This window comes from Anopheles gambiae, chromosome 2 (genome assembly GCF_943734735.2).
Source record: "Anopheles gambiae chromosome 2, idAnoGambNW_F1_1, whole genome shotgun sequence".
Classification (NCBI taxonomy): Eukaryota; Metazoa; Arthropoda; class Insecta; order Diptera; family Culicidae; genus Anopheles; species Anopheles gambiae.
Genome location: NC_064601.1, coordinates 82,458,593 through 82,471,258, shown reverse-complemented (window position 1 = coordinate 82,471,258; position 12,666 = coordinate 82,458,593). Strand labels below are relative to the sequence as shown.

At 46.0% G+C, this 12,666-nt stretch overlaps 2 protein-coding genes across 8 annotated transcripts in view; both read right to left on the bottom strand.

The window, feature by feature from the left end:
• Positions 1-36: 36 nt before the first annotated feature.
• Positions 37-12,666, bottom strand: part of LOC1270384 (uncharacterized) — a 34,489-nt gene continuing 21,859 nt past the window's right edge. For all 6 annotated transcript variants that reach the window (XM_061648517.1, XM_061648515.1, XM_061648518.1 and 3 more), the window contains exons 6-13: positions 6,900-6,971; positions 6,678-6,829; positions 4,410-6,573; positions 3,262-3,457; positions 2,887-3,177; positions 2,539-2,805; positions 2,273-2,452; positions 37-2,195 (exon numbers count right to left, since the gene is read on the bottom strand). In XM_061648517.1, coding sequence (XP_061504501.1) covers positions 2,081-2,195; positions 2,273-2,452; positions 2,539-2,805; positions 2,887-3,177; positions 3,262-3,457; positions 4,410-6,573; positions 6,678-6,829; positions 6,900-6,971 — 3,437 coding nt within the window. In that variant the 3' untranslated portion in view covers positions 37-2,080. The remainder of the gene's footprint in view (positions 2,196-2,272; positions 2,453-2,538; positions 2,806-2,886; positions 3,178-3,261; positions 3,458-4,409; positions 6,574-6,677; positions 6,830-6,899; positions 6,972-12,666) is intronic.
• Positions 8,102-12,146, bottom strand: LOC5667272 (uncharacterized). Of its 2 annotated transcripts, XM_061648530.1 has the most exons (2): positions 8,654-12,146; positions 8,392-8,592 (listed from the first exon to the last, which is right to left on the bottom strand). In XM_061648530.1, the coding sequence occupies exons 1-2, from the start codon at positions 10,491-10,493 to the stop codon at positions 8,513-8,515; spliced, it is 1,920 nt and encodes a 639-aa protein (XP_061504514.1). In that variant the 5' UTR covers positions 10,494-12,146; the 3' UTR covers positions 8,392-8,512. The 2 variants fall into 2 exon arrangements, with proteins under 2 accessions (XP_001688159.2, XP_061504514.1); XM_001688107.2 differs by having other exon boundaries at positions 8,102-12,146.

Here is a 12,666-nt window from a genome sequence, read left to right as displayed (position 1 = left end):
GGTCAGCCCCATGCTTTTGTTTTGCTTTGAATAATATTTCATTTTTTCATTTCTTTTATTTAACTGACTTCTAACCGCGAACCAGAGGTTAGAGCGATGATGTTTTATATAATAATGCACCATTTGAAATACGTTTTACCGCTTTACTCTCTCTCTCTCTCTCTCTCTCTCTCTCTCTCTCTCTCTCTCTCTCTCTCTCTCTCTCTCTCTCTCTCTCTCTCTCTCTCTCTCTCTCTCTCTCTCTCTCTCTTTCTGTGACTGCTGCTGTGTATTTTGTTGAACAATAATTGCCGAATCCTGTTTCACGTTCGCCTCACCGTCCTGTGTCTTGTTCGCTTTTTAACTGACCGTTTTTTTATTGTTTTTATTTGGGTTTTTTTTTTTGTTTGTTTGATAGTATTTTAAATATTTGTCTCATTTTGTTCCATCAATACAACAATCAGATAAAAGATAGCGCGAGACAACAACGCGGGAACAGTGGGTTACTTGGGGTCCGAAACCGTTCTTTTCTAAAGCAAATCTCTCTTAACCCAATCGACATTTAGTTCACCTTCTTCTTCTGTTGCGCTTCTCTGTATTATGGTTTGGTTGGTCCCGGGTAAGGATGTTTGTGTTTGTATTTCGGTTTTTGTCGTTTTTTTTATGCTTTGTTTTTGGAGTGTTTGGTAATCTTTTTCCTCGTTCTCTACCATCCATTGCGCCCTTTCTGGTACGCTTCAACACGCAACACTAAATAAATGTGATAGATTGCTCCTTTTTACTGTAGTTGTTAACAACACATGCGCCATTGTGTACGTGTACTTTACATTGTAAGGGGACGAACAAAAAAAAAAAAAACAACTTAACAGTAGCTTATAATAATACTATCTACACAATAATGCTCTTAATAATGGTACAAAAACATAAAGATAAACTCTTGCTGGAACTCGCCTTGCTTTTTACACATATATCGTATTTTTCTTCTTCAGCTGGTTGTAGAATGTGTGAGGGGAGATATTGGAGGGTTTGCAATGTACAGAAGATAATTACCATTAAAAACATATCTTTTTCGTATATTATTAATAAAAAAAAAAACAAAAACAGGCTTTGCTAAATATTGGTTAAGTTTTGTGTTTGGACTAGTTTTAGTTGTTGCGTGTGTATGCATGTATGTATGTATGTGTGCTGCTATAAACGATACATAAAAAAAGATTTATATATCCTTCCATCTTTCTCTCTTTCTCTGTCTCTACTGGCTACTATACGAAAGGCGGGGAGGCTGCAGTGCAGGGTGTCATTGGTAGGGCGCGAAGGGATTGCGCAAAACCTTCACCAGACGCTTATCAAAGAGCGCAGAAGAAGCGCAAAAAAAAAACGGTTTTGCTTCGATAACAATTGTTTTGTTTTCTCCCCTTTTGCTTTCAAAACATGAGTTTGTGTCGCTTCTTTCGTGTCTTTAATTGTTTGCCTTTTCCGTCTGTGTTTTTTTAACTAACGTTTGTTTTTCCCCTTTCTACCGTCAACTACCAAACATTTAATATTATTAGTTTTATCCTTTCTTGTTTTGTTTTGTGAGTTGGTTACATTAGGCACTTGGTAATGAAATGTTCTGGAATGTTTTAGGACAATCAACTGGTTGGTTCTTTCACTCGTGCGCATCTTCTTGTATATGTTTCACGTTTCCTCGAGGCGTGTTTTAATATTGTTTGTGTGGTCTTTTTGTGTCTGCGTATGTGTGTGTGTGTGTGTGTGTTTGGCTGGATTTATAGCAAAAAGGGTTAAAAGGTTTTCCATCAATCCATCACACCACATACCACTGTGTTGTTTTTACAAGCAAAAATGGTACAGCAAAGATATAAATATTGTGTATCTTTGTTTCCTGTATGAGATTACATTTTCTCCCTGTCTGTGTTAGACTGTCTTCTTTGTATGAGTGTGACGTGTATGTGTAACTTTCTAGTGTCTTTCTAACAACCCCTCGCACAAATCGCATTAAAGATATAATATCTCGGGTCTCGGGTGGAGGGCGTGGAGGGTTTAGACAGTGTGTGTGTGTGTGTCTGTGAACACTGAGCTCCAACTCCGTTTTGTGATGATGCTATTATACTTTCGTTTCAGGTCCCTCGGTGCAGTGTTCAAAGAACTTTTTGATCTTCGAAAGATATTGCTGACAGATGTGTCCGTAGTTTTTGTTATACCAGTCGGGCGTACGGCCTCTGTAAAGTGAAAAGAAGGAAAACACGCTTGTGATCAGTGGCAAGGGGTTAAAAACATGGCTCTAAAGCAATCTTACTTCATGTCTACGCGGGATAGATGCATTAGCTTGCACTTGCCACTGCCGCAGGGTTCGATTAGGTACCGCGAGGCCAGCACAACACCGTTCACTCCCCCTAGCAGCGTGGTGGCATTTTCGTGCGATATCGACACCTCCACTATCACGCAGGCTCCACGGGGAAGATCATTTTTCCATTGCCTAGCGGAGAGAAGTTGAGGGAAAGGCAACATTTTGATTAAACACAGTTTCGCAATCCAAGCGTGTACAGGCGCGAAAGAACGTACCTAACGACACAGTACTCCGTGACGGGTTGGCCGCACGCATACTGGAAGACGTCGGTGTCCTGGTCCAGCTGCTCGATCGTGCGCCACTTGAGCAGATACGCATCCCAGAGCGGTCGCTCGTTAACGATGTGCTGTATCACTTCCATCGGTGGTGCTTCCACCTCCGTCACACACTTCCACAGGCGGAGCGGGTGTCCGTCGCCCACCTTCTTGAAGAACGCGGTCACCGACGGATCGGACGAGCTGAGCGACACCCAACCGCGGGGGCTTTTGGAAAGAACGGAAATAGAAAAGAGGTAAGATGATCGGATCACAAGCATTTAAAAATAAGCATTTTTTCCTTCTTACCGTTCGCGTCCCTCCCGGAGACACTCGTTGATCGACTCGGACAGGTAGCCGCGCCAGTTCTGTACGTGCATTTCCGTACCGAGCGACGCCAGCGGTACCGGTTTCGATTCGTCCATGTAGTTGAAGTTGCAGCGTCGCATCTGATCGCTGCTAATTGTCCAGAGCGTTTGAAAGTGTTCCACCATGTACGCTAGACACTCGTGTGATGCTTTTGCCTCGGACAGTTCCTTCTCGTCGGGCGTACCGGAACCGGCACCGGTTTTCTTTCTCCGCGGCGACGCCGCAGTGTATCTGTGAGGTGAGAAAGGGGATGCATAGTAAGTAAGAACATGTTTACAGCGGTACATCGGCACACATACACAAAGATACACCTACCTATTACCGGACAGCAGATAGAAGAGCGAAGGTGCGAAGCAGACGGACAGGTTGTTGGCGGTCATTTGATTTAGGCTCGAGTTTTGTACCACCTTTTCCAGGAATGTTAGCAGTAGATGTAGCACCTCGCGATGTTCGTCCGGGAGCAGCAGAATTGCCGACTGGACGGCTTCTGCTCGTACTTCGTTCGGTAGGTCTGAATTAAAAAAAGCAATATTTAATGAAAAGATTGAGAAGAGCATTGACAAACTACAGATTAATGTGTATCTTTAGTAATGAATTTTGAAACCTGCATCTCGACACTTATATCTTGTATCTTGAATTTGAAATCTGGAAGTTTGGGTCTTAAATGTTAACTCTGGATCATAAATAACTATCCTTGAATCAGGAATCTGGGGTTTAATTCGTGATTCCGAAATTGTGCATCCTGATCTTGAATCTTGAATCTTGAATCTTGAATCTTGAATCTTGAATCTTGAATCTTGAATCTTGAATCCTGAATCTTGAATCTTGAATCGTGAATCCTGAATCTTGAATCTTGAATCGTGAATGTTGAATCTTGATTCATAAATCTTGAATCTTGAATCTTGAAGTTTGAATTTTGATTCTTGAATCTTGAATCTTGAAGTTTGAATCTAGAAATTTGATTCTTGAATTTCGAATCAAAATCTGAATCTTGAATCTTGAATCTTGAATCTTGAATCTTGAAACTTGAATCTTGCATCCTGAATATTGAATCTTGAATCTTGAATCTTGAATCTTGAATCTTGAAACTTGAATCTTGAATCTTGAATCTTGAATCTTGAATCTTGAATCTTGAATCTTGAATCTTGAATCTTGGATCTTGAATCTTGAATCTTGAATCTTGAATCTTGAATCTTGAATCTTGAATCCTGAATCCTGAATCTTGAATCCTGAATCTTGAATATTGAATCTTGAATCTTGAATCTTGAATCTTGAATTCTTGAATCTTGAATCTTGAATCTTGAATCTTGAATCTTGAATCTTGAATCTTGAATCTTGAACCTTGAATCTTGAATCTTGAATCTTGAATCTTGAATCTTGAATCTTGAATCTTGAATCTTGAATCTTGAATCTTGAATCTTACAAGTCTTAGAAGATGTATCACACACACCCTTAACACTTACATTGGAATATAGCGATGAACGTTTCGGAAAGCTTCGCCGTCAGCAGCGGATCGGGCAGCTCGCGAAAGTACTGCTTCACCAGGTCCGCCACATCGTACGCATGGTACTCGTCAAACATCTCGCTGCGCCAGCCCACATCGTTGCTCGCCTCGATGACCGACTTGAGCTTGGCGATGCGCGACTTGACACCCGGCTTCCGGAACAGTCCCACCTGGTCGAGTGCATTCTTCTCCAGCCACCCGAACGCCAGCCGTATCGTGTGCGGTACGGTGCTGCCGTACTTTTGCAGATTCAGCACCAGCGGCATCCCGAACACCTTGCGATCTTTGTAGTCGGGCGTTTTGATGCGCTTGATAAACTTTGGCAAATCCCAGTTCCAGCCGGACCGGTGCGTGGGACAGTACCGCTCCATGTAGCCGGTCAGGTTGGCCAGACCGAGCTTACGTACGACCAGGAGCTGCCCGCACGACATCTCCGACATGCGCAGTCCAGCACCGGACGTCGCGCTACCATCTAATCCACGACCAATTGCGGCGCCGATGGAGCCACCTTGAGTACCTTCCACAGTTAGCCCCAACAGAGTGTGCGCTTTGCCCGTTGTGGAAGTGACGATAGTGCTGACGGTGGTCGTGATGGCGCCACAGGAGGTGACTGTCATAGCGTTGCTGCTGTTTGTGGTACTGCTGACTAGTTGCGCTATGGTCGTGCCACGCTGTAGCGCATGCTTGCGATCATCTTTCGAGCCCAGCTGATCGGACTGTTGTTGTTGCTGTTGCTGTTGCAAGTCAATCGGCGATACCTTCGGCTGCTGGAAGCTGTGCCAACGAGCTACGGTTGATCGTTTGCTTGACGAGCGACCTTCTCCACCGTCGTCTGCCGTTTTTGAGCTGTGCCGCACGGACCGATTGCTGAATGCGTCCCGATAGCGCTTCGAAGCTTTGCCAAGGTTTAGCGAGCCTCCGCGGTGCAGTTTTGAAGGCGCTGCATCCGGTGCGGTCAGCGTGTTGTTGCCTACTCCTCTACCGGCTCCTTTGCCATCCCCTGTGGTCGTAGAAACGCCATCATTCATCCCCGGTAAATCGCAATCAAGCTCTATCTTAATTTTCGACCGCCGCTGCTTGGCATGACACTCGGAGTCGGAAAGCGCTCCACTGCCGGACTGATCGTCCGCCACCGTGCTGCTTATTACCTTGCTGCGCAATGCTTTCTTTGCCCGCGGATACTTCCGCGATGCCATCTTGTCCGACCGACCGGTTTGCAGGTTTAGGTCAGGTCCACCGCCGCCGCCGCCACTGTCTTCGCTGCATATTGAGGAAGAATCGTCGCCGGATCGGGACTCCTGCTGCAGCTGCACCTGCTGCCGGAAGGGCAGCGTGCCACCCGGGGACGATCGGTCGGTGTACCGCTTCCCGTCGGCACCGTGCAGCGGCGACCAGGCAGGGGCGGGCGTGCTAACGTTAGGCGACAGAAGCAGGTTCCGGCGCCCGAGCAGATCGTTCCCGAACAGATCCTTCCTCCGGTTGCCGGCCGCATCGAGCGCATCGTCGAACGCGAGCAGCTCGGCGGATGGACGCGGTGAGGTAGGATTGGAGTAGGACATGATGTCAAACCCGGACCCACCATACCCGTCGGTGCCGTCGCCACCGGCCGGACGATGGTGCGGGGACAGGTGAGCGCTCGAGTGTGCCGCCGGCGGCGCCAGTATGATCAGTCCGTCGCGATTCTGTTTTTTCCTGCGCCTCGATTTGATCGACTCCACCCGGCGCAGGATTGCCTTCGCGCCGTCCTTCAGCCGTTCGCTTCCGGTGCGGCGCAGATGCACACCGCTGCCGTTCGTGCCGCAGTCATCCTGCGAGTCCGTGTCCGACGGTACGCCGATCGTTATTTTGCCGCCCGACTCGAGCCACAGCTTCTCGTGGTCTTCCGCGCGCAGCAGCGTGTTGTTGTTGTTATGGTGGCGCCGTTGCGATCCAGCAGCATGATCGCTGCCGCTCCCCTTGCCATCTTTGTGTGAGTTTCGCTGCTGCTGCTGCTGCTGCTGCTTGTTGTTTATCACACTGACCAAACCGATCGCATCGTCTACACGCGACCAGCGCCGGCTGTTGTGTTGGAATGTCCAGGCTTCGCTGAGCGCACAGCTGTCATCGTCCGAGTCGTCGCGTTGCTGTAGCACGAAAAGATAGACAGAGAGAGAGAGAGAGAGGAAACCACAAGGGTGTGAGATCATACGCAAACCATATTGCGCTCGAAGGCCTCCGTGTGTCTTACCGAAGGTTTTGGTGTATGCTGATGCGCATCGAGATGCATGTTTGCGCAACGGTTGAGCGTGTGCAGCCGACGGAACAGGGACTGCAGTGGGTCGGGCTCCAGGAATGGGTGATCTTTCGCCACGTCCTCCACGATGATGGGAAACTGGTGATCTGTGGCAATCGAAATGAGGGGTGATTAGCAACCGTGGAAAAATTCATGTCGATGCATGCTAATGCTTACCTTCGTACATTTGGGCGTACTGTGGAAAGCCGGCGGCACGTAACCAACGGCATGCTTCAATCGCTTCGATTTCTGTAACAATAAAATAAATGAAATAGGAACTGTTGTAATAAATGCAATATAAATAATTTTATGGTTATAAATTACAAGCAGATGAGAAGGATCTAGCCTTTGCGTTAACTTCTACATTAATAAAGCATACAGGATGGTTCAGGATGGCTATTTTCAAAAAAAAAACTCGCGTTTTACTGGTTAAACTGATACTTCCCACATGATCTGTTATCTACTTTGTTTTGTTTGTAGCTTACGAAATATTTGATTCAACATATTAAAAAAACATATATTTCATAAATGTTTCAAAATAATTTTTTAATTCATCTTTCAATTGATTAATTACTTGTTCCGTGCGAACCTTATTACTTATAATGTATTGTTCTCATAGCTGTAGGACACTTTATTGACTCTTTCATACGTGAAATAAACTTAATATAATGGGAATTGGACTCTATAGCACCCTTGTTGGACAAATCCAATGAGAATTTTCAAGGAGCCTGTCAAAGCGTACCATAGAGTCCAATTTACAACACATGAAGTTCACTTCCAATAGGAAAGAGTCAAGAAAGTGTCCGACAACTATGAGCACCCCTGGTAAATTCTGTATACTTAATTCGTTTTTTATGCATTTCTTTTCTCGCTCTTAATTATTCATTTTCTTATCTTTACTTGCCAATAATTATTCATTTACTCATTAAATCATTTCTTTTTTATCTATATTTCGTATAGTTTTTACTTTATCATTGTTCTTTATCATTTATCATTGTCAATTGTTTCTTGTTTCTAGTATGTAGTTTCTTTTCGTCCGGAATCATTAAAATGACGTGAACAACTTTATCATCAACAAAAACACTTTTTTAACATAATCCAAGCATTATTGCAAGTGTTAGGTACGTAATTACACTGCAAACATCATTGGAAATTTCAAAAAAGTTTTATATTGATACCATCGTAATAAATTAAACACATGCAACTTCCAGCAACATCTAGTGAAAAAAGTATCGTTTATAACAATTAATTTGTTTTCAGGGGTAGAACATTAATTTATCGTTTTGATATCTTTGTTATGTAGATAAATAAAACCAGTTTTGAAAGATTCGATAATCTTTTATAAAATGTAAATATCTTCTATACAACAAACACGAACGTTCCGTTCCGTCCAAAATTGAAAAGGTTCAAGGAATGCTTCATTTATTTGTAACATCTCCTCAATAATTTTATTCAGCTTTATACATAATACATAATTGTTGGCGAATCAGCAATATTTTGAAAATAATACGAAATCCTACCGAGTGTAAAACATTTTTGATAAACCACACACTTTTTTCTAACACTTGTCTCCTCTCTAATGCATTCGCGCTTGCCGCAGTTCTGCCTTATCTGCCCGGGGCTTCCATTTTTTTGTTTTGTCTTCATCCATTAATCCTTCTGAGCGCCGAATCTCTTCCAGAACTCTCGGTCAAGCTCGACAACCGGCGACGCAGCTGCACCCGCTTCCCTTCCGCCTTCCGGTTCGATGCGACGTCGCCCGTGCTCCTGCTCCTCCTCACCCGCATCCCCTACGGCAGCATGTCGGTTGGCCCGTCGTCCCGTCGGCTCGTTGTCATCCCGGTGGCCGCCGGGCTGGGTGCCACTGAAACTACGCGCCCGTTTGAAGAATTTCGTTGCAAAAAATTTTTCAGTGCTAAATTTTTTCCTACCATCAAGCTGCGGCGTCAGCGGCACACGAGCCAATGCCGGCATGCCGCCTCCTCCTCCCAGGGTTGCCTCGGGTGTCTTTGCTGCTGCTGCTTCGGCCGTCTGGCTGCCGGCCGGTTCCACGCTGGTGCTGCGCCGGAAGGCTGCCAGCTTGCGCGAGCTGATCGATGTGCCGGGGATGGAGATGGGTCCGCCCCTGGCGCCTACTGGCGGGTGCCGTTCGTTGGATGGGTTATCATCGCCGGCGGGGCATGAAATGGGTCTGTTATCTTGATCCAGGTCATATGATGCATCGGTTGGCTTTGTTGTCGCCGTTACATCAGCTGCCGGTGGTGCTGTCCTCGCCTTGGGCGGTGGTGAGGCTGGTGCCACCACCTCGACTTCCTGGTACGCCTCGGAAAAATCTCGCCGCAGTGTGCCCTTGCGCGAAGAGTCTTCAAAAAACGTCCGTACCGTGGGGCTTTTCACGTCCGATTGGACGAACGGCCGGGCAGCCTCGGAGAACGAACGGGCGTACGTTTTCTTCTCACTCGAGCTGTCCAGATAGCTGTCCACGCAGAAGCTGTCCACGGTGGAGGAGGCTGTCGTCGTGGTCGTCGTCGCCGTAACGGACGGTTTGTGCTGCCGCAGGTTATCGAGCTCTTTGTTGAACGCTTCCAGCTGCTCCGCCAGGGACGCCGAATGGCCACTGGCCGGGGGCGGTGATGGCTGCTGTTCCGCACTACCCGTGGCTGGCTCTGCACCCTTTTTTAATTTGTGCAAATGCCGGGAGCTAATGGGTGTTCCCGGCACGGTCGGCTTAAAGTTGGGATGTTCCACTAGCGCCGGCGGTTCGTATTCGTTGTACACCTCGGAAAATTCGCGCCGGAAGGTTTGACGCGAGGCGGACTCGTTGAAGTACTGCACCACTGCCGGATCACGTGGCTCTCGCGGTCCGCCGGGGAACGTTTGTACGGCTTGCGAAAACGTTCGCTGATAGGTTCGTGCCTGTTCCGACTCTTCGAAGAACTGTTGAGGGCTTTTCACCTCCGCTGCAACCGGGGCGTCCGGGACCGTCTTGGCCTGGTAGGCGTGTAGCTTTTCCTCCAGCCGTTGCTTGGACTGCTTCAGCTGCTCCAGCTCCTGCAGGAACTCGCTTCTATCCTCTTCCGATCGCTCATCGTCCGAAGAATCGCTGATCAGCTTCGGTGGACGATTTTCACCGGACTTGGCTAACTTGGAGCTGGCTTTCTTGGTCTTCTTCTTTTTTGAGCTCTTTTCCGAGGCAACGATAGGTTCCGGTTCGATCAGCTCACCGTACGCTTCGGAAAAGTCCCTCCGAAACGTCCGTTGGCTAGCGGACTCTTCGAAGTATTTCTTCACCACCGGATTCTTCTCAATCACTGGAGACGCACCGACGACCCCGACAGCCTCCGAGAACGTCCGATGATAGGCTTTCCGCTCTTCGGACTTGCTAAAGAACTCTTCGGTCGTGTCATAGAGCGCCCCTTGCTTTGCCCCCTCCTGGGACGGTGCGCTGTCCGCGCCGTCTACCGACAGTGTTTGCATATCCTTGAGAAATTTATCCAGCACAAGGCTGCTGATGATGAGCTCATTTTCCACGGGACCATTGCAGGACGGCTTCTGGTCTTCGTGATCACTCGCCAACCCTTGCGAAAGTCGGCGCAAATAACGCGAACAAACGGGAGTGCCCGGTACGGACAGGTTCAGTTTCGGTTCCTTGGTTCCGGACGAATCTTTTTGCTTCTTCTCGTAGTGACTTTGAACTCCGGCAAGGAAATTTAGCTTTGATTTGCGGCTTTTCGCCGCTATCGGATACTTTTTCGATGCATATTGCTCCATGCTGTCTGCCCGTTCGATGTCTGCAATAGGTACGCGCTCGAAATCGGTTCGAATCCCGGCCGTGTAGTCGCTTGGACACGAAACACTTAGAAACGGTTTTTTTTGTGGTAGGTCACAAGACACAACGGTTTGGGGGGATCTACTTGTCGTCGTCTGCGTAGGCAATGCACTGAGGCTGGGGACACACTACGGCAAAGTACGGTTGAGCGCGAGAACCAACTCCGGCTGGTGACATCAGAGTCGACCACGGGTTCTCGATAGGCTGGAATTAATCAGTCACGACCGAGGGCGGACGGGTGGATCGCGCAACTGTTTTTCAAACCAAAATAAACCGAAAATATAGCAACGTGACTGTGGGTGTGTTTTTTTTCTTTTCACTCTTTCTCTCCCTGTTTTTTCCCTGTCAGCACAGTGATAAGAATTTAAAGTCGCCGATATCCAGCCAGTATCTCTGATGGAACGTTCGTGTAAGCAATATCTTAGTAGTGACCGGTTCGTATGACTTGACAAGCATTTGCAATGCAGCAAGTATATTTTTGTGTACGCAAATACACACATTTCAACCATCTATATGTATTTTAAGGCCTTTTTGTACTATTCACAATGCATGGGTTAGAAATAACATCATCAAGTCACTATTATACTAAGATGTGTGCTATAAATGGCAATTTCTATTTTTAAATTGTTCCAGGCCTCAGCTATAACCAGAAACTCCCGGACAAAATATTCCGAACCCACGACGACTGACACAAAGCTGCGGGAAGCCCACAAAACGGTGCCATCTTTTCATTTTGGGAAGAAATAGGAGGCCGAAGATGCCCTATTTGTCCAAAAACAAACAAAAAAAGTTTCTTTTGAGATTTTTGGGTTTCCTTTCTTGTATATACACCCAAAAATTGATAATTACATGAGAGTCTGCAAAGAGAAGTTTATAAAGTTCATAAAGTCAATTACAGCCATCAAAAACGTAAACCATACATTAGCTTTGTTCAAATAATTAATTTGCACTCGCTACGGGAAACTTTGCGTTTCAATTAACTCGATTTATGTTTTGAGAAAATCTCTGCTAAGAAAATCACAAAACTTCGTTGACTGGTACAGTTCTGACAAGCTTTCAGGGTGTCCAAAATATCCAGAGTTTCAAAAGAGTGTCCGAAAAGGCACACACAACGATGTTTCTCAAGCTATTCACACTCTGTGAATCTTGGAACACAAACTTAAAAAGTGTGTCTTGAAAACATTTGAGTAAAATAGTTTGTTTTAGCAGTAAAATATTTTTGAGTAAAATAGATTGTTTTGTCGATGATTGGTGATGAATTCGTATCGATTCTTCAGATGACTTTATCTATAAAAAGATTTACTTTGTTTTGTTCGAGATGCACACTTTTCCTATCGTTCAGTCGCAACCACCTCCAAGGGTCGGTCCCGTGGTACAGTCGTCAACTCGAACGACTCATTAACATGCCCGTCATGGGTTCAATCCTAGAATGGACCATCCTCCAGCTGCAAGGATTGACTATCTGACCGCGTGCTAATGAATTATGTCTCGAAAGCCTGTATAGGCCGGCATGTCCGCGTAGGACGTTACGCCAAATAGAAGAAGAAGAAGAAGAAGCCGCAACCAGAAGACACCAGATCAATTGATGTTTAGAACCATAGGAGATACAGTTCCTCCGCTACACTCATATTCCCTTCAGTCCCTATCGATCCCTTTGCCTTCAACCTTGTACCTCATGCGCATTTAAATTAATAATGAATTTTTAAGACAAGCAAATAAAAAAGGGAATTTCTAGAACGCATTTTTATGCACGATAACAGTGTAGCATATGCCTCTGCCCGTCAAAATGAATACATTTTAAATTTACGCATTTGATACGCATGCTTATAATGCAGGCACGTGTGTACGTGTGTACGAATTCAAGCGAATTCATTAGCTTCGAGCGAGTTCACATTGCAACAACACATTGCATAAATGAGCGTACAGCACATAATCAAATAAAACGCGCAATCAATCTTCTGGAATTCATACATCACAGGGGTCTTGGTGCAGTAGTAGTACAAGGGAAGAATAGGCTCATCAGATGTCTCATTCGCAGTAACAAATTACAATGAAGCGAAGCAACTCATTCCCATTTGGGAACATTTACTAACGCACCAGAGCTTGTGCAAACGA

Bases quoted from the DNA above. Each gene is read 5' to 3' on its own strand.
- LOC5667272 (XM_001688107.2), bottom strand. From the start codon at position 10,493: ATGGAGCAATATGCATCGAAAAAGTATCCGATAGCGGCGAAAAGCCGC.